Source organism: Symphalangus syndactylus, chromosome 20 (assembly GCF_028878055.3).
Source record: "Symphalangus syndactylus isolate Jambi chromosome 20, NHGRI_mSymSyn1-v2.1_pri, whole genome shotgun sequence".
Taxonomy (NCBI): Eukaryota; Metazoa; Chordata; class Mammalia; order Primates; family Hylobatidae; genus Symphalangus; species Symphalangus syndactylus.
This window is the reverse complement of record NC_072442.2, coordinates 67752263-67774986: the sequence shown is the minus strand read 5'-3', so window position 1 is coordinate 67774986 and position 22724 is coordinate 67752263. Positions and strand designations below refer to the sequence as shown.

General features: G+C 49.0%; 1 protein-coding gene across 2 annotated transcripts in view; it reads right to left on the bottom strand.

Annotated features, from left to right (window-relative positions):
• The window catches only part of CRK (CRK proto-oncogene, adaptor protein), a 33466-nt gene that overhangs the window by 2382 nt on the left and 8360 nt on the right, over window positions 1-22724 (bottom strand). Inside the window, exon 2 of one of the 2 annotated variants that reach the window (XM_055256368.2) lies at window positions 9386-9921. In XM_055256368.2, coding sequence (XP_055112343.1) covers window positions 9386-9921 — 536 coding nt within the window. The remainder of the gene's footprint in view (window positions 1-9385; window positions 9922-22724) is intronic. The other variant, XM_055256369.2, reaches the window with a different exon arrangement.

The window sequence follows — 22724 nt, the reverse complement described above, 5'->3', positions numbered from 1 at the left end:
ATCCTGCCTCAAAAAACAAAACAAAAAAAACCTTATGTTTTGGCATGTATTTATAAAATATCTCTTGTTCCAAAATGAAATATGAAGTTTTTTTTTTTTCTTTGAGATGGAGTCTTGCTCTGTCGCTCAGGCTGGAGTGCAGTGGCGCAATCTCGGCTCACTGCAAGCTCCGCCTCCCGGGTTCACGCCATTCTCCTGCCTCAGCCTCTCCGAGTAGCTGGGACTACAGGCGCCCGCCACCACGCCCCGCTAACTTTTTGTATTTTTTTTAGTAGAGACAGGGTTTCACCGTGGTCCCGATCTCCTGACCTCATGATCCGCCCGCCTTGGCCTCCCAAAGTGCTAGGATTACAAACGTGAGCCACCGCACCCAGCCTTTTTTTTTTTTTTTTTTTTAAGATGGAGTCTCGCTGTCGCCCAGGCTGAAGTGCAGTGGTGCCGTCTCGGCTCACTGCAAGCTCTGCCTCCCGGGTTCACACCATTCTTCTGCCTCAGCCTCCCGAGTAGCTGGGACTACAGGCACCCGCCACCACACCCAGCTAATTTTTTTGTACTTTTAGTAGAGATGGGGTTTCACCGTGTTAGTCAGAATGGTCTCGATCTCCTGACCTCGTGATCTGCCCGCCTCGGCCTCCCAAAGTGCTGGGATTACAGGCGTGAGCCACCGCATCCGGCCAAAATATAAAGTTTTAACAATCTATGATATATTTCTATCCTGCTATGAAACTTCAGAGGTCAGTCTGACGTATGGATTCACCCTGTGGGAAAATGCTGAATGGTGAAATAGAGCCTCAGATGTCACTGGACTAAAGAGTTTTATGACCATCCTTTAAGTATCAATATTTGAATTCTGAGCATACTCTGTTCATTTGGTTTTATTAAACCACCTACTATTTACTGAATTATTATATAGCACAGTAGAGGGCATTTTATACTTTATAATACTTTATATTACACTAAAATATAAGGTATTTTCCAATCCTCATAATAATCCTGCAATACAGGAACTATTTTCATTTCACAAATGAAAAGACGGCAGTTTAGAGAAATTGCACGATACCCGTGAGGTGGTACAGTTAGTGACAGGGCTGGGAATTTGAGCCCATAACTATCTGGATCCAAAGCCCATTTATGACTTTTATCTTTTTTTTTTTTTCCTTGGAGACAAAGTCTTGCTCTGTCACCCAGGCTGGAGTGCAGTGGCACAATCTCGGCTCACCGCAACCTCCGCCTCCCGGGTTCACACCATTCTCCTGCCTCAGCCTCCCTAGTAGCTGGGACAATAGGCACCCGCCACCACGCCCGGCTAATTTTTTGTATTTTGTTTAGCAGAGACAGGGTTTCATCGTGTTAGCCAGGATGGTCTCGAACTCCTGACCTCGTGATCCGCCCACCTCGGCCTCCCAAAGTGCTGTGATTACAGGCGTGAGCCACCATGCCCTGCCGTCTTTTTATCTTTTGTTTTTGAGACAGGGTCTCACTCTGTTACTCAGGCTGGAGTGCAGTGACACCATCATGGCTCACTGCAGCCTGTAACTCTTGGGCTCACGGGATCCTCCAACCTTAGCCTCCCGAGTAGCTGGGACTACAGGTGCATGCCACCATGCCCAGCTAATTACAGGCATGAGCCTCCACACAATTTATGAACTTTATACAGTATCAGGAACTTTCAAATTATGCTCCTGGGGTTGTACTGGGTTCCCTAAAAGTGTACGCAGGCACATCTACTGGCCAAAGCCAACGTAAGTCTAGCCGCAGGGCCTCTTCCAGGCCCAGCCTGACCTCCCTTACAGGTGGAACAGCTTGCCTATTGGCCCCTCCGTTGTTTCCTAAAGAACTCTCTAAAAATTACAGAGGCCTGAAGTCATTGTATGGGTGATAGGATGCTGAGAAAAGGAGGGACAGAAAGAAGGGGATAGAGAGACACATAAGATACAGAGGTTGAGAAAAAAATAGCAGCAGGCTTGGCGCAGTGGCTCATGACTGTAATCCCAGCACTTTGGGAAGCTGAGGTTGGGGGATGGCTTGAGCTCAGGATTTTGAGAGCAGCCCTGGCAAAAGAGTGAGACCTTGTCTCTACAAAGAATTAAAAAAGCCAAGCGTGGCCAACCGTGCTGGTGTGCGCCTGTGGTCCCAGTTACTTGGGAGGCTGAGGTAGGAGGTCACTTGAGCCTCCTGGGAAGTCAAGGCTGCCCCCTAGCCTGGGCAACAAGACCTTGTCTGCAAAACAAGAGAAAACCAAGCAGCTAACCCTGCCTGTGTTGTGACAAAGCCGGCTGAGCACACGTGTGGAAGAAGGGGAGGAAGGGATGATGGCCCTGCCTGTGTCGTGATGAAGCCGGCTGAGCACACATGTGGAGGAAGGGATGATGGCACGCCTATCCTTACACACGGGTGACAATCCTCACAGGCTGTTATCACCAGGGCTGTCACCACACTTGGCCTGCCAGCAATTTTAGAATTCAACCTTGGTTCTACCCTGCAGAGGAAAACCATGCCAAAATCCGAATCTTTTTTTTTTTTTTTTTTTTGAGACGGAGTCTTGCTCTGTCTCCCAGGCGGGAGTGCAATGGCGCGATCTCAGCTCACTGCAGGCTCCGCCTCCCGGGTTCATGCCATTCTCCTGCCTCAGCCTCCCGAGTAGCTGGGACTACAGGCGCCCGCCACCACGTCCGGCTAATTTTTTGTATTTTTAGTAGAGACGGGGTTTCACTGTGTTAGCCAGGATGGTCTCGATCTCCTGACCTTGTGATCCGCCTGCCTCGGCCTCCCAAAGTGCTGGGATTACAGGCTTGAGCCACCGCGCCTGGCCATCTTTTTTTTTTTTTACACCAGGTGCGGTGGCGTGCACCTGTAGTCCCAGCTACTTGGGAGACTGAGGGGAGAGGAACCCTTGAGTCCAGGGTTTTTTTTTTCTTTTTGAGACAGTGTATTGCTCTGTCACCCAGGCTGGAGTGCAGTGTCACAATCTTATCTCATTGCAAACTCCGCCTCCCAGATTCTTCTGCCTTAGGCTCCCAAGGACCTGGGATTATAGGCGCCCGCCACCACGCTCAGCTGATTTTGTATTTTTAGTGGAGACCAGGTTTCACCACACTGGACAGGCTGGTCTGCAACTCCTGATTTCAAGTGATTCGCCCAACTCGGCCTCCCAAAGTGCTGCGATTACAGGCATGAGCCACCTTGCCCAGCTGAGCCCAGGAGTTTGAGGCCTTCCTCAGCAACACAGTGAAACTCTGTCTCTCTTAAAAAAAAAAAAAAAAAGGCCGGGCGCGGTGGCTCACGCTTGTAATCCCAGCACTTTGGGAGGCCGAGGCGGGCGGATCACGAGGTCAGGAGATCGAGACCACGGTGAAACCCTGTCTCTACTAAAAAATACAAAAAAAAATTAGCCGGGCGCGGTGGCGGGCGCCTGTAGTCCCAGCTACTCGGAGGCTGAGGCAGGAGAATGGCGTGAACCCGGGAGGCGGAGCTTGCAGTGAGCCGAGATTGCGCCACTGCACTCCAGCCCGGGCGACAGAGCGAGACTCTGTCTCAAAAAAAAAAAAAAAAAAAAAGAGGCCAGACGCAGTGGCTCACACCTATAATCCCAGTGCTTCGGGAGGCCCAAGCAGGAGGAAGATTGCCTGAAGCCAGGAGTTCAAGATCAGTCTAGGTAACAAAGCAAGACCCCATTTCTACAAAATTAAAAGTACAAAATCAGCCAGGTACAGTGGCATGTGCCTGTAGTCCCAGCTACTTGGGAGGCTGAGGTAGGGGGATCACAAGCCCAGGAGTTTGGGGCTGCAGTGAGCTACAACTGGGCACCCTAGCTTAGGGAACAGAGCAAAGCCTGATCTCAAAAAAGAAAAAAGAAAAGGCCGGGCGAGGTGGCTCATGCTTGTAATCCCAGCACTTTGGGAGGCTGAGGCAGGCAGATCGCGAGGTCAGGAGATCGAGACCACGGTGAAACCCCATCTCTACTAAAAATACAAAAAAATTAGCCGGGTGTGGTGGCGGGCGCCTGTGGTCCCAGCTACTCGGAGAGGCTGAGGCAGGAGAATGGCGTGAACCCGGGAGGCGGAGCTTGCAGTGAGCTGAGATTGCGCCACTGCACTCCAGCCTGGGCGACAGAGCGAGACTCCGTCTCAAAAAAATAAAAAGAAAAAGAAAAAAGAAAAAAGAAAAACCACCAAAAACACAAATCTTTTCTTTACAGCTGATTAGCTTCTTGGCAGACAGGTTCAAATATACGGGGATGAGATAATGGCTATGCCATAAGTCAAACGATTCTTTTTTTTTTTTTTTTAAAGAGAGAGTTTCGGGCCAGGCGCGGTGGCTCACGCTTGTAATCCCAGCACTTTGGGAGGCCAAGGCAGGCGGATCACGAGGTCAGGAGATCGAGACCACGGTGAAACCCCGTCTCTACTAAAAATACAAAAAAATTAGCCGGGCGTGGTGGCGGGCGCCTGTGGTCCCAGCTACTCGGAGAGACTGAGGCAGGAGAATGGCGTGAACCCGAGAGGCTGAGCTTTCAGTGAGCCGAGATTGCGCCACTGCACTCCAGCCTGGGCAACAAAGCGAGACTCCATCTCAAAAAAAAAAAAAAAAAAAAAAAAAAAAGAAGAAGAACAAAGATAATGTAAGATTGAGGTATTTAAACATAGAGTTTGCTATCAAGTAAAATGGTAGACTTAAGACTATATCCTAAAGAACCACAATCCACAAAACACCTAGAAAAGTTGACTAAAATATAACAAGCATCCTTTCGTCTTCATTTTTTAGGAAGCAAGTCCAGCTGTATCATGGAGTCATTCGTAAAGAAGACTGAATGTGGTTACTACAGTTTCTTTGCTCCCAAGGAACGTAACAAACACTGGCTATTCCCTAGCTCTGTGTCATTTTCAAGGCTAATCGATCCTGGTGCAATCAGATCTAGAATTGGTCCAGGAACAAAAGATTACCCAGCTGATCAATGAGTTCCAGAGATAATGAGAACAAAATCAGAACCCAAATGGTATTAATTTTTGGAATTCACTACACAGGGGACATCACAGAACTGATTTTCTTTGCTGGCGCAAACCTAGGTGACTGCTTTTCCAGGTCCCTACTACCAACCAGCAGCACATCAGTGACTGCTAACATGCCTTGATCCAGACTTGCTTTCAGTGAGCTTAGGGCAAGAAGCACACACAAGGCCGGGCGCGGTGGCTCAAGCCTGTAATCCCAGCACTTTGGGAGGCCGAGGCGGGCGGATCACGAGGTCAGGAGATCGAGACCATCCTGGCTAACACAGTGAAACCCCGTCTCTACTAAAAATACAAAAAAAATTAGCCGGGCGAGGTGGCAGGAGCCTGTAGTCCCAGCTACGCGGGAGGCTGAGGCAGGAGAATGGCGTGAACCCCGGGGGGCGGAGCCTGCAGTGAGCCGAGATCGCGCCACTGCACTCCAGCCTGGGTGAAAGAGCGAGACTCCGTCTCAAAAAAAAAAAAAAAAAAAAAAAAAAAGAAGCACACACAAATTCATACACATAAAACCAGGGAAGAGCAAGTACAGAGAGGCAGCACAGGAGCCTTCTCTTCCAACCTCCTGGGCTCAAGCAGTTTTCCTACCTCAGCATCCCAAGCAGCTGAGACCACAGGTGCACACCACCATGCCTGGCTTTTTTTTTTTTTTTTTTTTTGATACGGAGTTTCACTCGTTGCCCAGGCTGAAGTGCTATGGCGCGATCTCGGCTCACTGAAATCTCTGCCTCCCGGGTTCAAGTGATTCTCCTGTCTTAGCCTCCCGAGTAGCTGGGATTACAGGTGCCCACCACCACGCCCGGCTAATTTTTGTATTTTTAGTATAGACAGGGTTTCATCATATCGGTCAGGCTGGTCTCAAACTCCTCATCTCAGGTGATCTGCCCGCCTCAGCCTTCCAAAGTGCTGGGATTACAGGCGTGAGCCACCGCACCTGGCATGTATTTTTTTTTTTTTTTTTAAATCACCTGGCTAATTTTTAAAAACATTTTTTGTAGAGACCGGGTCTCACCATGTTGCCCAGGCTGGTTTCAAACACCTGGACTCAAGCAATCCTCCTACCTCGGCCTCCGAGAGTGCTGGGATTACAGGCATAAGTCACAGCACCTGGCCAAACATCAGCCTGTTGTTTTTGCAGCTTTATTGGAACACAGCAAGCTCATTTGTTGTTTTATCTATGATTTCTTTCTTGCTACAATGGCAGAGTTGGGACACAGAATTTAAGGCCCTCAAAAACCTTTACAGAAAAGGTTTGCAGACCCCTGATCTAAGTAACAGGTAGTGTATCTAGGGCCCATCGACAGTCTTCCAAATCGATGGAAACAAATGAGGACAATTCAGCCTTAACAATTCACCTGCATCAGAGATGGACTGAAACTGGCATAGGTGGTATTGGTGGAAAGCTGCAGGTGTTTGAGATTTAACTGGTAGGCTTCCACATGAACAGAAAAAACATCCCACAGAATCCTGGGAGATAAGCCTTACCCTGGTTCTGGTGTGAGTCACAAAGATCTCTAGCTCAACAACTGATAATGCCTGAAGCTAAGCTCCCCATACCCTTGATGAGCAGTGACCACACATAGTACGTACGTTTTAGCTCAACATAAAGACATTTCTAGAAATTGGCCAGGCACGACAGCTCACACCTGTAATCACAGCACTTCGGGAGGCTGAGGTGGGTGGATCACCTGAGGTCAGGAGTTTGAGACCAGCCTGGCCAACATGGTGAAACCCTGTCTCTACTAAAAATACAAAAATCAGCCAGGCGTAGTGGTGTGTGCCTGTAGTCCCAAATACTCAGGAGGCTGAGGCAGGGGAATCACTTGAACCTGGGAGGCAGAGGTTGCAGTGAGCCGAGATTGCGCCACTGCCCTCCAGGCTGGGCGATGGAGAGAGATTTCGTCTCAAAAAGAACAACAACAAAAAAAAAATCCAAAAAAACCCAATACCCAAATCAAAAAGGAAAACTTACTAAAATCATGAACTTGTTTTCTACTCAAATCTTTACGTACAGGATGTGTGCTTCACAGCAGGCGGAGGAGCTCAACCGTTTTTTGAGCAGTGAAGTCTCTAAGGCAGGCATGATTAAATCTCCGAGACAGGAAACGCAAACAGAAGCAAAATTCACACGATAACTGGTTTCTCCTGGGTCAGCTGGCTTGTTCCATGGCTTTTTTTTTCTTTTTCTTTTTTTGAGACAGAGTCTCACCCTGTCGCCCAGGCTGGAGTGCAGTGGCATGATCTCAGCTCACTGCAGCCATGACCTTTCAGGCTCAGGTGATCCTCCCTCCTCAGCCTCCCGAGTAGCTGGGGCCACAGGCATGGGCCACCATGCCCGGCTACTTTTTTGTAGAGATGGCGTTTTGCCATGTTGCCTAGGCCGGTCTCCAACTCCTGAGCTCAAGTGATCTGCCCACCTCGGACTCCCAAGGTGCTGGGATTACAGGTATGAGCCACCATGCCCAGCCTTTGTTCCATGTTTTTATTTTTATTTTTATTTATTTATTTTTTTTTAGACAGTCTTGCTCTGTCACCCAGGCTGGAGTGCAATGGTGCGATCTTGGCTCACTGCAACCTCCACCTCCCGGGCTCAAGCAATTCTTCTGCCTCAGCCTCCCGAGTAGCTGGGATTACAGGCACCCGCCACGAAGCCTGGATAATTTTTTTGTATTTTTTTTTTTTTTTTTTTTGAGATGGAGTCTTGCTCTGTCACCCAGGCTGGAGTGCAGTGGCGCAATCTCGGCTCACTGCAAGCTCCGCCTCCCGGGTTCACGCCATTCTCCTGCCTCAGCCTCTCCGAGTAGCTGGGACTACAGGCGCCCGCCACCACGCCCGGCTAATTTTTTTTTTTTTTTTTGTATTTTTTAGTAGAGACGGGGTTTCACCGTGGTCTCGATCTCCTGACCTCGTGATCCGCCCGCCTCGGCCTCCCAAAGTGCTGGGATTACAAGCGTGAGCCACCGCGCCCGGCCAATTTTTTTGTATTTTTAGTACAGACGGGGTTTCACCATGTTGGCCAGGCTGGTCTCGAACACCCAACCTCAGGTAATCCGCCCACCTCCGCCTCCCAAAGTGCTGGGATTATAGGCGTGAGCCACCGCGCCCAGCCTGTTCCATGTTTTCATACTTCCTTCAACCCAGTGCTAACAAAGTCTGTAATAAATGTCAAGAGTTACATCTAGTGACTCAGTAAGGCCAGATAAAAATTTTAAAAAGCAGAGAGAAAAAAAAAGAAAATAAAAAAGTCAGATCCATCATACACACAGCACCATGCCGGATGTTACCGTCATCTGAACTCACAGGAAGACCTGAGGGTAGAAATCTATTTTCCTCCAAACAAGGAACGAGAACAAGAGGCAGTGATAACCCTGACAACACACATTCCATTTCTCATTCAAGCCAGGACTGCAGGTGCATGTACCATGCCTGGTGTGTGTGTGTTTTTTTTTTTTTTACTTTTTATTAAAAAAGCTGAGGTCTCATTATGTTTCCCAGACTGATCTTGAACACCTGGTCTCAAGTGGGCCTCCTGCCTCAGCCTCCCAGAGCACTAGGATTACAAGTGTGAGCCACTGTGCGCAGTCTGTACTAGCTTTTACACTGAACCATCAGCTCTTCTGAAAAGAAAGGAAGGGAGAGAGGGAGGAAGGAAGAAGAAAGGAAGGAGGTAGGAGACCAAGGTGTGAGTGCGAAAGAGGAATAAAGGAATTAACACCATGTAATGGCTGGCCAGAAGGAAGTGGGCTACCAAAGATATTTCATCACTAAAGGCAAAAGTTAATTCCTGAGGAAGAACTGGCTTTTTAAATGATTTAGAAAGACCCGTGCACCTGCCGCTCCTCGGAATGAGGACTTCTGGGTGTGCATCTCTTCAAACATCTACTAGGCCTGTTTCCTCCCGGATTCTACTCAATGAACACAATTAGTGGTAAGGAACTTCACGTCCTCTGAAGCAAAAACAAGTTTTTGCGGGAAAATTCCATTTAAGTGCTTTGATAGAGACCACTTATTACACTCAAATCCATCTGAACCCACCTTCTTTTAGACAACGACAAACAGAAAGCAAGAAACAGATGAGGATGTAGATGAGGAAAAACATTTGAGGTTAATTCCTGTGAATTCAGGTGGCGTTATTAAAGTAGTCCAAGTGTGTTTAGTAGATCAATTAAGAACATTCAGTTATACAGTTTTAAGCTTACTCACTCCCAAATAGGTTTTCTATGAAGAAGAGAAAACCCAACATTCAATGCCAAAATCAGTGCTTAGCGGCTTGCCATCTACAACATCCCAATGCTGTAGTCAGCATTGCTACAAAGCTCTAAGAGGACCGAGAGGAGACCCTGCAGCAGATCTCTTCTTTCTACATTGTGCACGTTATGTACCTCCAAAGCCAAGGCTGTCTTGTCGTAGGCATTGGGGACTCGCTTCTGGATAACCCTGGCATATATGGGCCCATTCTGGAGGTTAGGGAGCGGAGTGTTGACGCTGGGTTGGGCATAGGGCCCAGGCTCCGGCCCACCCAGTGGCTGTGGGTGGGAACCCTCCTGGTTACCTCCAATCAGAGCCGATACTGAGGCGGAGGCAGGTCTATACTTCTCGACGTAAGGGACTGGAATCATCCCTCTCTTGCCTTCGCTGTCCTCCGCATTCCACCACTGCTCTTCAGGCTTGTCCCGGATTCTCAAGATGTCTCCTTTCTTAAAGGGAAGATCTTCCTCATCATTCCCATTAAAGTCAAAGAGGGCCCGCACATACTCTGCCTCCTCCTGCCTGAGAGTCACTCCACTACCCTGCCTGGATCTGGAAACTGGTTCTATCAACGTTGTAGTGTCCAAATAGTGTATTTTGTAGAATTCCAGTAAAGCAGGCAATGAATCAAACTCTTGATCTCCTATTCGGAGTCTGGAGGGGCTCACCCCTGGAAAAAATAGAGCAGGCTGTTATTTAATGATGTACTATACTGGAAATGAAATGCAGATTTTATTTTTATTTTTTTTAGAGTTGGGATCTCACTATGTTACCCAGGCTGGTCTCGACTTCTAGGGCTCAAGTGATCCTCTCACCACAAACTCCTGAGTAGCTGGGGCTACGGGAGCCCCCCACTGTGCTTGGCGGAAATGGAGATTTCATGCATGCCTCATACACATTTAGTCAATATTTAATCAGCAAAAAAAAACTAGAAAAAATAACCCCTTCTCTTCACAGCATACCAACATCACATTTGAAAGCTGAAACATACCCTGGGAAGAAAGATGCCCATCACTACAGCCCCAGGGAAGGATCAGGAGGCCAGGAGACTAGGCTGGTCAGGACATGCTCTCATACTTGATCAAAGACGGGGGCTTTCACTGCATTCTCCAAATATGTTCTGTTGCTACCCCATTTACAGAGCAGTGTAAGCCTCAAGGTTCTGCTGCATATTTTTTTTTTTTTTTTTTTTTTTGAGACCAAATCTCACTCTGTCGCCCAGGCTGGAGTGCAGTGGCGTGATCTCTGCTCACTGCAACCTCTGCCTCCCGGGTTCAAGCGATTCTCCCGTCTCAGCCTCCTGAATAGCTAGGATTACAGGCTCCCGCCACCACGCCCAGCTGATTTTTTTTTTTTTTTTGTATTTTTAATAGAGACGGGGTTTCACCATGTTGGCCAGGCTGGTCTCAAACTCCTGATCTCAGGTGATCCACCCATCTCGGCCTCCTTGCTAAGTGCTGGGGATTACAGGTGTGAGCCACCACGCCTGGCCTGCATCTACTTTTCAACCTCAGGAAATGCAGCAAGCTCTCGTTTTTCATGGGTCCCTGCTGCTGTTCCAGAAGGTGGAGAGAGCTTGTGTCTACACTGAGCTCATACATTTTTTCTCTTCACATCTAGGATGTATAATTCCGAAGAAGAAAAACTATCTCTTTATTGTTGTGGTTTTTGTTGTTGTTGGGACAGAGTCTCGCTGTGTCGCTCAAGCTGGAGTGCAGTGGCACAATCACAGCTCACTGCAGCCTTGACCTCCCAGGCTCAAGCAATCCTCCCACTTCAGCCTCCTGAGTAGCTGGGACTACAGGCACGCTCAACCATACCTGGTTAATTTTTAAATATTTTGTAGACATGGAGTTTCGCTACGTTGCCCAGGCTAGTCTCAAACACCTGGGCTCAAGCAATCCTTCAGCCTCAACCTTCCAAAGTGTTGGGATTACAGGGATGAGCCACAGTGCCTGGCCTCTCTTATCTTTTTAAATCTAAGATAGGTGATCTCAATTTTATCTTTGACAGCTAAAAGGTAAAAGAACCAAGAAGCTCAACTGAAAAACTAAGGGGCTAACTGCTTAAAAATCAATTCCCAAGATCTTAAATAAAACATAGAAACTAGACTGTTCGCTATGAAGCAAACAGGTCATTAAAAAAAAAGAATGTTTGGGGAAATAAAGGGTTAAAACACTCAACATCTGATAACACACTGAGGATCCAGAGAAAGAACATATTACAAACGCTTAAAATTCCTAAGACACAAGTGTGTATGTGGCCCTACATACCATAATTCAGAATGGATTTCTTCTATGCTGAGATTCTAAAACTCAAGGAAAATATATGAACACACTCAAACAAAATGAGTAAGTTCAAACAAGAGTCAAAGTTTCTTTAAAAAAAAAAGAGTCAGGGTCTCGCTGTGTCACGCAGGCTGGAGTGCTGTGGCATGATCATAGCTAACTGCAGCCTCAGCCTCAAGCAAGCCTCCCACCCAGCCTCCCGAATAGCTTCAAATACAGGTACACGCCACCATGCCCGGCTAATTTTTGTATTTTTTGTAGAGATGGGGTTTCACCACGTTGCCCAGACTGGTGAACTCCCGGGATCATTAGGATTTCGGCTTCCCCAACTTTTGGGATTACGTGTGGGACACCACGATGGAGTCTCGCTGTCGCCCAGGCTGGAGTGCAGTGGTGCAATCTCGGCTCACTGCAAGCTCCGCCTTCCGGGTTCACGCCATTCTCCTGCCTCAGCCTCCCGAGTAGCTGGGACTACAGGCACCCGCCACCACGCCTGGCTAATTTTTTTTTGTATTTTTAGTAGAGACGGGGTTTCACCGCATTAGCCAGGATGGTCTCGATCTCCTGACCCAGTGATCCACCCGCCTCAGCCTCCCAAAGTGCTGGGACTGATTACAGGTGTGGGCCACTGCGCCCAGCCATAATGTTTCTAATTAGGAATGCAAACCTTTAATTCCCACTCAGCTAAGCACCCAAAATAGCAAACTATCTTCATTGGATTTTTCACATTATGGTTTCCTGAAGAAGTAATAAACAACTCTCTAATAACTAATAAACATTCTCCATAGAGAATGAGTTTTGGCTGGGCACAGTGGCTCACATCTCTTTTTTTTTTTTTTTTTTGAGACGGAGTCTCGCTCTGTCGCCCAGGATGGAGTGCAGTGGTGCAATCTCGGCTCACTGCAAGCTCCGCCTCCCGGGTTCATGCCATTCTCCTGCCTCAGCCTCTCCGAGTAGCTGGGACTACAGGCGCCCGCCACCACGCCCGGCTAATTTTTTGTATTTTTAGTAGAGACGGGGTTTCACTGTGGTCTTGATCTCCTGACCTCGTGATCCGCCCGCCTCGGCCTCCCAAAGTGCTGGGATTACAAGCGTGAGCCACCGCACCCGGCTTGGCTCACATCTCTAATCCCAGCACTTAGGGAAGGTGAGGCAGGTGGATCCCTGGAGCTCAGGAGTTCAAGACCAGCCTGGGCAACATGGCTGTCACTGCAAAAAACTTAAAAAATTAGCTGGGCATGGTGGCATGCTTCTGTAGTCCCAGCTACTCGGGACACTCAGGTAGGGGGATGGCTTGAGCCTGGGAGGTCAAGGCTACAGTGAGCCATGATCATGCCACTGCACTGCAGCCTGGGCAACACAGCAAGACTCTGTCAAAAAAAATAAAATGAATTTTGTTGGGCATGGTGCCTCACACCTGTAATCCTAGAACTTTAGGAGGCTGAGGTGGGAGGATCGCTTAAGTCCAGGATTTTGAGACCAGCGTAGGCAACATAGCCAAGACCTCAACACTACAAAAATTATTTTAAAATTAGCCAGGTTGGATGGGCACGGTGGCTCACGCCTGTAATCCCAGCACTTTGGGAGGCTGAGACAGGTGGATCACGAGGGCAGATCAAGACCATCCTGGCTAACATGGTGAAACCCCGTCTCTACTAAAAATACAAAAAATTAGCTGGGCGTGGTGGCGGATGCCTGTAGTCCCAGCTACTCAGGAGGCTGAGGCAGGAAAACAGCATGAACCCAGCAGGCAGAGCTTGCAGTGAGCCGGGATCGTGCCACTGCACTCCAGCCTGGGCAACAGAGCGAGACTCTTGTCTCAAAAAAAAAAAATTAGCCAGGCATAGTGGTGCATGCCTGCAGTTGCACCTACTTGGGAGGCTGAGGTGACAGATCGCTTGAGCCCAGGAGTTTGTGAGTACAGTGAGCCATGATCGCGTCAATGCACTCCAGCCTGGGTGACAGAAGACCTTGACTCTTAAAAAAAGAAAAAATAGGCCGGGCGCGGTGGCTCACGCTTGTAATCCCAGCACTTTGGGAGGCCGAGGCGGGCGGATCACGAGGTCAGGAGATCGAGACCACGGTGAAACCCCGTCTCTACTAAAAATACAAAAAAATTAGCCGGACGTGGTGGCGGGCGCCTGTAGTCCCAGCTACTCGGAGAGGCTGAGGCAGGAGAATGGCGTGAACCCGGGAGGCGGAGCTTGCAGTGAGCCGAGATTGCACCACTGCACTCCAGCCTGGGCGGCAGAGCGAGACTCCGTCTCAAAAAAAAAAAAAAAAAAAAAAAAAAAAGAAAAAAAGAAAAAATAAATAAGTTTGAAAAAAAAAAAATGGGCACAGTGGTTTATGTCTGTAATCCCAGCACTTTGGGAGGCCAAGGCAGGAGGACTACTTGAGGCCAGTAGTTCAAGACCAGCCTGGGCAATAAAGTGAGACCCAATCTCTTAAAAAAACAAAAAACAGGCTGGGCGCAGTGGCTCACACCTGTAATCCCAGTACTTTGGGAGGCCGAGGCGGGTGGATCATGAGGTCAGGAGAGTGAGACTCTGTCTCAAAAACAAACAAACAAACAAAAAAACTATTAGCCAGGCAAGGTGGTGCATGTCTGTTAGTCTCAGCTTCTCGAGAAGCTGAGGTGGGAGAATCGCCTGAGCCCAGGAAGTCAAGGCTACCATGAGTCGTGATCATGCCACTGCATTCCAGCCTGGGCAAAAGAGCGAGAGCTTGTCTCAAAAAACCTAAAATTGGCCGGGCGCGGTGGCTCACGCTTGTAATCCCAGCACTTTGGGAGGCCGAGGCGGGCGGATCACGAGGTCAGGAGATCGAGACCACGGTGAAACCCAGTCTCTACTAAAAATACAAAAAAATTAGCCGGGCGTGGTGGCGGGCATCTGTAGTCCCGGCTACTCGGAGAGGCTGAGGCAGGAGAATGGTGTGAACCCGGGAGGCGGAGCTTGCAGTGAGCCGAGATTGCGCCACTGCACTCCAGCCTGGGCGACAGAGCGAGACTCCGTTTCAAAAAAAAAAAACAAAACAAAACAAAAAAAAAACTAAAATCCAAGAGTTTTGTGAGTTTTTAGCTTTGTTGTTGTCTTGAGACATGGTGGTCTGGCTCTGTCACCCAGGCGGGAGTGCAGATCTCAGCTGAGTGCAACCTCTACCTCCCGGGCTGAAGCTATCCTCTCACCTCAGCCCCTGAGTAGCTGGGCCTACAGACACACATCACCACACCCAACTAATTTTTTGTAGAGACGGGATTTCGCCATGTTGCCCAAGCCAGTCTCGAATTCCTGAGCTCAAGTTATCCATCTGCCTTGGCCTCCCAAAGTGCTAGTATTATAGGTATGAGCCACCACGCCTGGCCTTGGCTTTGTTTTTTGATATAGGAGTCTCCCTATGTGGCCCAGGCTCATCTCAAACTCCTGGGTCCAGCGATCCTCTCACCTTAGTCTCCTGAGTATTAGCTTTTGTTGTTTATTTTTAGAGACAGGGTCTAACTCTGTTGTCCAAGCTGGAGTGCAGTCGTGTGATCACAGCTAACCGCAGTCTCAAACTCCTGGGCTCAAGATATTCTCCCACCTCAGCCTTCTGAGTAGCTGGAACTAAAGGTGCGGATGGCATTGCACCCAGCTGATTTTTTTTTTTTTTGAGACGGAGTCACATTCTTGCCGCCCAGGCTGGAGTGCACTGGAGCAATCTTGGCTCACTGCAACCTCCGCCTCCCGGGTTCAAGCAACTCTCCCGCCTCAGCCTCCCGAGTAGTTGGGACTATAGGCCCGCACCACCACGCTTGGCTAATTTTTGTATTTTTAGTAGAGACGAGGTTTCACCATCTTGGCCAGGCTGGTCTCCAACTCCTGACCTCGTGATCCATCCACCTCGGCCTCCCAAAGTGCTGGGATTACAGGCGTTAGCCACTGTGCCCAGCCCTTCACCCAGCTGATTTTGAAATTTTTTTTATAGAGACAGTGTCTTGCTTTACTGCCCAGGCTGCGGTTTTGTTTTTGTTTTCTGAGATAGGGTCTGGCTCTGTGGCCCAGGGTGGAGTGCAGTGGCATGACCTTGGCTCACTGAAACCTCCACTTCCTGGGCTCAAGCCATTCTTTCACCTCAGCCTCCCAAGTCGCTGGGACCACAGGCAAGCACTACCATGCCCAGTTAATTTTTGTATTTTTTGTAGAGACAGGATTTCACCATGTTGCCCAGGCTGGTCTTGAACTCCTGAGCTCCAGAGATCCACCTGCCTCTGCCTCCGAAAATGCTGGGTTTAGAGGTGTGAGCCAGGGCACCCGGCCTGTTTTTTTTTTGAGACAGGGTCTTGTTCTGTCACCCAGGCAGGGGTGTACTGGCATAATCTCAGCTCACTGCAGCCTCCACTTCCCAGGCTCTAGTAATCCTCCCACCTCAGCCTCCTGAGCAACTGGGACTATAGGCGCACACGACCACACCTGGCTAGTTTTTGTATTTTTTGTGGAGATGGGGTTTTGCTATGCTGCCCACGCTGGTTTCGAACTCCTGGGCTCAACTGATCCGCCCACCTTGGCCTCCCAGAGTACTGAGATTACAGATGTGCACCACTGCAGTACTGAGACTGCAGATATGAGCCAGTACAGTACTGAGATTACAGATGTGCACCACTGCAGTACTGAGACTGCAGATGTGAGCCAGTACAGTACTGAGATTGCAGATGTGAGCCACTGCAGTACTGAGACTGCAGATGTGAGCCAGTACAGTACTGAGATTGCAGATGTGAGCCACTGCAGTACTGAGATTGCAGATGTGGGCCAGTACAGTACTGAGATTGCAGATGTGAGCCACTGCATTCAGCCTATTATTAATTTTAATTATTTGCTTATTGGGATTTTTCTTGTGTGTGAAAGGGTCTTTTTTTTTTTTTTTTTTTTTGAAGACAGAGTCTTGCATTCCAAGCTGGAGTGCAGTGGCTGGATGTCGGCTCACTGCAACCTCCACCTTCTGGGTTCAAGCAATTCTCCTGCCTCAGCCCCCCAAGTAGCTGGGATACAGGTGTGTGCCACCACGCCTGGCTAATTTTTGTAATTTCAGTAGAGACACAGTTTCACCATGTTGGCCAGGCTGGTCTCAAACGCCTGACCTCAAGTGATCTGACCGCCTTGGCCTCCAAAAGTGCTGGAATGACAGGCATGAGCCACTGTGCCTGGTATGTGACAGGGTCTCACTCTGCTGTCCAGGCTGGAGTGCAGTGGCACAATCTCAGCTCACAGCAACCTCCCTTTTTTTCTTTTTTTTTTTTTGAGACGGACTCTTGCTCTGTTGCCCAGGCTGGAGTGCAGTGGTGCGATCCTGACTCACTGCAACCTCCCTCTCCTGGGTTCAAGTGATTCTCTTGCCTCAGCTTCCTGAGTAACTGGGATTACAGGCAGCTGCCACCACACCCAGGTAATTTTTTGTATTTTTAGTAGAGATGGGGTTTCACCACGTTGGCCAGGCTGGTCTCGAACTCCTGGCCTCAGGTGATCCCACCGACCTCAGCCTCTCAAAGTGCTGGGATTACAGGTGTGAGCCACCACACCCGGCCGCAGCCTCCACTTTCTAGGCTTAAGCAATTCTACAGTCTCAGCCTCCCAAATAGCTGGGACTATAGGCACAAGCCACCCACCAACACCCAGCTAATTTTTGTATTTTTATTTTTACTTTATTATTATTTTTTTGAGACAGAGTCTCACTGTTGCCCAGGCTGGAGTGCAGTGGCGTGATCTTAGCTCACTGCAAGCTCTGCCTCCCAGGTTCACGCCATCCTCCTGCCTCAGCCTCCCGAGTAGCTGGGACTACAGGTGCCTGCCACCACGCCCGGCTAATTTTTTTTATTTTTCAGTAGAGACGGGGTTTCACCGTGTTAGCCAGGATGGTCTCAATCTCCTGACCTCGTGATCCACCCGCCTCGGCCTCCTAAAGTGCTGGGATTACAGGCGTGAGCCACCGCGCCCAGCCCCACTTTTTTTTATTTTTTGAGATGGAGTTTCTTTCTGTTGCCCAGGCTGGAGTGCAGTGGCGCGATCTCGGCTCAATGCAACCTCTGCCTCCCGGGTTCATGCAATTCTCCTGTCTCAGCCTCCCAAGTAGCTGGGATTATAGGCACCCGCCACCATGCCCGGCTAATTTTTTTATATTTTTAGTAGAGATGGAGTTTCACCGTATTGCCCAGGCTGGTTTTGAACTCCTGACCTTGTGATCCGCCCGCCTCGGCCTCCCAAAGTGCTGGGATTACAGGCGTGAACCACCCCACCCGGCCTATTTTTTTTTTTTAATAACGGGGTTTTGCCATGTCACCCAGGCAGGTCTTGATCTCCTGAGCTCAAAGTAGTCCTCTTCCCCCTTGGCCTCCCAAAGTGTTGGATTATAGGCATGAGCCACCATGCCTGGTCTTGTTAATTTTGAGGCAGGTTTTTGCTGCACAGGCTAAACTGCAGTAGCTATGCACAGACACCAACACTGTACACCGTGGCCTCGTACTCCTGGCCTGTAGTCATCCTCCTGCCTCAGACTCCTGGGTAGCTGGGACTATAGGTGTGTAGCACCACGCCCAGCTAGAGACCTAATTATTTCGTTCAATGTTGGAAACATCCTGGCTAAAACACGGTAAGACCCCATCTCTACGGAAAAAAATACAAAGGCCAGGCAGGGTGGTGCGCGCCTTTAGTCCCAGCTACTTTGGAGGCTGAGGTGGATTGCTTGAACCTGGGGGGCGGAGCCTGCAGTGAGTCAAGACTGTGCCACTGCCCTCCAGCCTGGATAACAGAGCAAGAGCCTGTCTCAATTAAAAAAAAAAAAAAAAAAAAAAAAGGCCGGGCATGGTAGCTCATGCCTGTAATCCCAGCACTTTGGGAAGCCGAAGCAGGCAGATCACCTGAGGTCGGGAGTTCGAGACCAGCCTGACCAACCTGGAGAAACCCCGTCTTTACTAAAAAAAAAAAAAATTACCCGGGCGTGAGTCTCATGCCTGTAATCCCAGCTACTTGGGAGGCTGAGGCAGGAGAATCGCTGGAACCCAGGAGGTGGAGGTTGCAGTGAGCTGAGATCGCACCATTGCACCCCAACCTGGGCAACAAGAGCAAAACTCCGTCTCAAAAAATAAAAAGAATAAAAGAAAAAAACACAATTCTTCCAGTATGATCAGAAAAGGTACATTTAAAATTCATTCCACTTGGCCGGGCGCGGTGGCTCACACCTGTAATCCCAGCACTTTGGGAGGCCAAGGCGGGTGGATCACGAGGTCAGGAGATCAAGACCATCCTGGCTAACACGGTGAAACCCTGTCTCTACTAAAAATACAAAAAAATCAGCCAGGTGTGGTGGCGGGTGCCTGTAGTCCCAGCTACTTGGGAGGCTGAGGCAGAAGAATGGCGTGAACCCGGGAGGTGGAGCTTGCAGTGAGCCGAGATTGCGCCACTGCACTCCAGCCTGGGTGACAGAGCGAGACACCGTCAAAAGAAAAAAAAAATTCATTCCACTATTGGAGAGAGGTAAAAAGACAGAATGTTAACTTTGGAAGCCAATGAAAAGTCCTTCGGGTAGAAAGAGTACTGATGAGTGCCTTCTCTTTCCATCCAAATGAATGACGAGACCGTCTGAAGGGGAGCCGCACATTTTTCGTACTACCCAAAGTCCACCTGTGGAAGTCACGGCTGTCAGCTTAAAACAGTGAACAGCCCAGACTCAAGAATACTGGCCGTCTCTCCAATTTAAGACACTGAAAGGGGTGCAAGTGCCAGGACTGTCCTCTATGGCAAACACTCCTCATGCACCAATAGAAGGTGATTGCAAAAGTTCCGAGAGCAGGACTGGACAGGGGATTTTGGTTATGACCGTAGCAGAGCACGGAGGTGCTATATTCTGGAGATTCTCTTTATTGAGGAGGATCACTGATGGAGAATTATTCCTATTCAAGTCTGGTAGTCAAGGAGATTCATGACTGCCTTGCCTATCACCATTAGGCTAATTCTGGGTGATCTTTCAGGCCTATGGAGAAACTGTTAAGGACAGGGTCAGTGTGAGCATAGGGACCTACTTAGCACTGCCTGGTCAAGAAAACTCTAGGGCAGAGTGGTAGGGAGGCCACCTGGGCACCCATGGCTTAGAAATGGTTCTGATCACAACTGGGTGGAGAAAAGCTCCCTTGCTAAGGTTTACCCAACTACATGCCAAGGTGTTCTATTAGTTGTCCTTTTGGGACAGTGGTTGGCAGGTCAGTGCTCAGTTCAGTGTTGCTAATTTTTATATTTTTACTAGAGATGGGGTTTCACCACGTTGGCCAGGATGGTCTTGATCTCTTGACCTTGTGATCTGACCGCCTTGGCCTCCCAAAGTGCTGGGATGACAGGCATGAGCCACCGCGCCCGGCCAGATATTATCTTAATAAGCGTAACTCTGAAGTGCTGGAGAGAAGCTAAATACAATGCCCTCCTAGACTGGAGAAGCTCAGAGAAGTTCACAGGATTGCTGGAGATAACACGGCAAGCACAGTGTGGTTGGTGAACAAGGAGAAAGCGGCATGTCTTGGGAAGACAACCTCCCCATCAGGCTTTCACCTTCACCTGGATCTATGTTCCTGCTAAAGACAGTTGCAACAACACGCTGTGTCCTGAGATACAACAGAATCACCACGAGCAACTATGACCATCTGTGAACACTTCCAAGGTACTCTCTCCACTGGAAGAAGGACGGCAACCACCCCCTGCCACCCACTGTTATGGTTCCTCAGTTACCACAGTAGGCCGAGGGAAATGCATTTTGGCGGGGAAAGAACAAATAAGACTACTAAGCCAAGTCCCTCTGAAAGATGAGTGAGAGAAAACTTGGCAGATCATCTGGCACAAAGGTAGGAAGCAGGTTTAATTCTCTTCTTGTTCAAATGCTACAATAGTGTGAACTGGGCTATGACTTTTTTTTTTTTTTTTTTTGAGGCGGAGTCTTGCTCTGTTGCCCAGGCTGGAGTGCAGTGGCACCATCTCGGCTCACTGCAAGCTCCACCTCCCGGGTTCACACCATTCTCCTGCCTCAGCCTCCCAAGCAGCTGGGACTACAGGCGCCCGCCACCACGCCCGGCTTTTTTTTTCTGTATTTCTAGTAGAGACGGGGTTTCACCATGTTAACCAGGATGGTCTCAATCTCCTGACCTCGTGACCCGCCCACCTCGGCCTCCCAAAGTGCTGGGATTACAGGCGTGAGCCACTGCACCCGGCCATGACTTTCTTTTTGTTTGGCAATCCCAATAGACACAGAAATGTAAGCAAAACGCCACGGAAAACCTTTGATGTACTTTACTTATAAATTATTTTTCTATTCTGACACTATAATAATTTCACAGAGAAATGACCGTTTCTGTGAACTGCTGGGGGCCATCAAGCTTCATTCATCCAAACTCCAGAAGGAAGGGAGGAGAACAGAACACACATAAGTCCCAGATAAGCCCAAACCTCACCAGGGCTGTGTGTTCCGGCTCCTTTTCTCTCTTTCCTCTCCTTCCAACCACAAACAGCCAAAGGCAGGAAACAGAAGGGCGGGAAAGGAAGGAGGCACAGTCAGCCAGTCTAGAGAACAGAGGCAACGACAGGATTCTCGTAGCTATCTGGGACTTGGAAAACCTCAATGCCTTGTTCTACATCACCCCGTGCTGGATTCTGAACGTGGAGTTAGGAAGTCACACAAACGGAAATCAGAATCAACACAAGGAGAGGATATCCTTTTGGCTTCTCAGTACCTGTTCAGCCCATTACTTCTAAGCCTTCCAAGCATTTCAAGCCTCAGGTTACGACCATTTTTACAAGGCCACTCCCTGAAGGTTTCAAGAACACCTGAGGGCTCTGTGGGCTAAAATAGGCCCAATCACTTCTAACAGGTCTACCACACAAGAGCGGGCCAGTCTCTCCTTGATCTCACAGCACTTTCTCTTTTCCTTTTCCTTTTTTTTTTTTTTTTTTTTTTTTTTTTTTTTGAGATGCAGTCTCCCTCTGTTGCCCAGGCTGGAGTACAGTGGTGTGATCTCAGCTCACTGCAACCTCTGCCTCCTGCCTCCTGGGTTCAAGCAATTCTCCCTTCTTTAGCCTCTCGAGTAGCTGGGATTACAGGTGCCCGCCACCACACCTGGCTAATTTTTGTATTTTTAGGAAAGACAGGGTTTTGCCATGTTGGCCAGGCTGGTCTCAAAATCCTGACCTCAAGTGATCAGCCAGCCTCAGCCTCCCAAAGTGCTGGGATTACAGGCGTGAGCCACCACACCCAGCCCTCTCTTTTCCCTTCTTTCCTCAATTCTTGCTCCCTCCCTTTCTTCTTTGCCTATGGTATTTACAGGGGTTGCTTAGATAAATACCCACCAATACAAAACGCTAAAAAGGCCACTGGCTCGGGAGGCTGAGACAGGAGAATTGCTTGAACCCGGGAGGCGGAGCTTGCAGTGAGCAGAGATGGCACCACTGTACTCCAGCCTGGGCGACAGAAGGCCACTGGCTTCCATCTGAGAAGATATATGGCCTCCTAAGCAAACAGAATGTTCTAAAGATGCTGGGTATGAGGATGGTCCTCTGCAGGTCTGCTGTGTCCTGGCTCTCAGTTTCTAGCTGTCTGAGTGATCTAACTTCTGTGTGCCTCACCCCCGACTCTGCAAAATGGGGTCAAATACCTAATAAAGTTCCTAAAAGTGGCTAGAGGCTGGGCGTGGTGGTTCATGCCTGTAATTTTGGGTGAAAATTACAGCACTTTGGGTGGCAGAGCCAGGCAAATCACCTGAGGTCAGGAGTTCAAGACCAGCCTGATCAACATGGTGAAACCCAACTCTACTAAAAATGCAAAAATTAGCTGGGCATAGTGGTGCACACCTGTAGTCCCAGCTGCTGGGGAGGCTAAAGCAGGAGAACTGCTTGAACCTGGGAGGCAGAGCTTGCAGTGAGCCGAGAACACGCCACTGCACTCCAGCCTGGGCAAGAGCGAGACTCCATTTCAAAAAAAAAAAAAAAAAAAAAGTGGCTCGTACATTATAGGTGCTCAATAAAAAGCAACCTATCCTCCAAATTCCTTCAGCAATTTTCAATTCATCCTCAAATCCAGAGCCCACTGCACCGTTTCCCAGAGAAAATTCCATAGGATCTCAACATGCTTCTCACAAGTTCTGTGGTCAGGCAGGTGCAGTGGCTCACACCTGTAATCT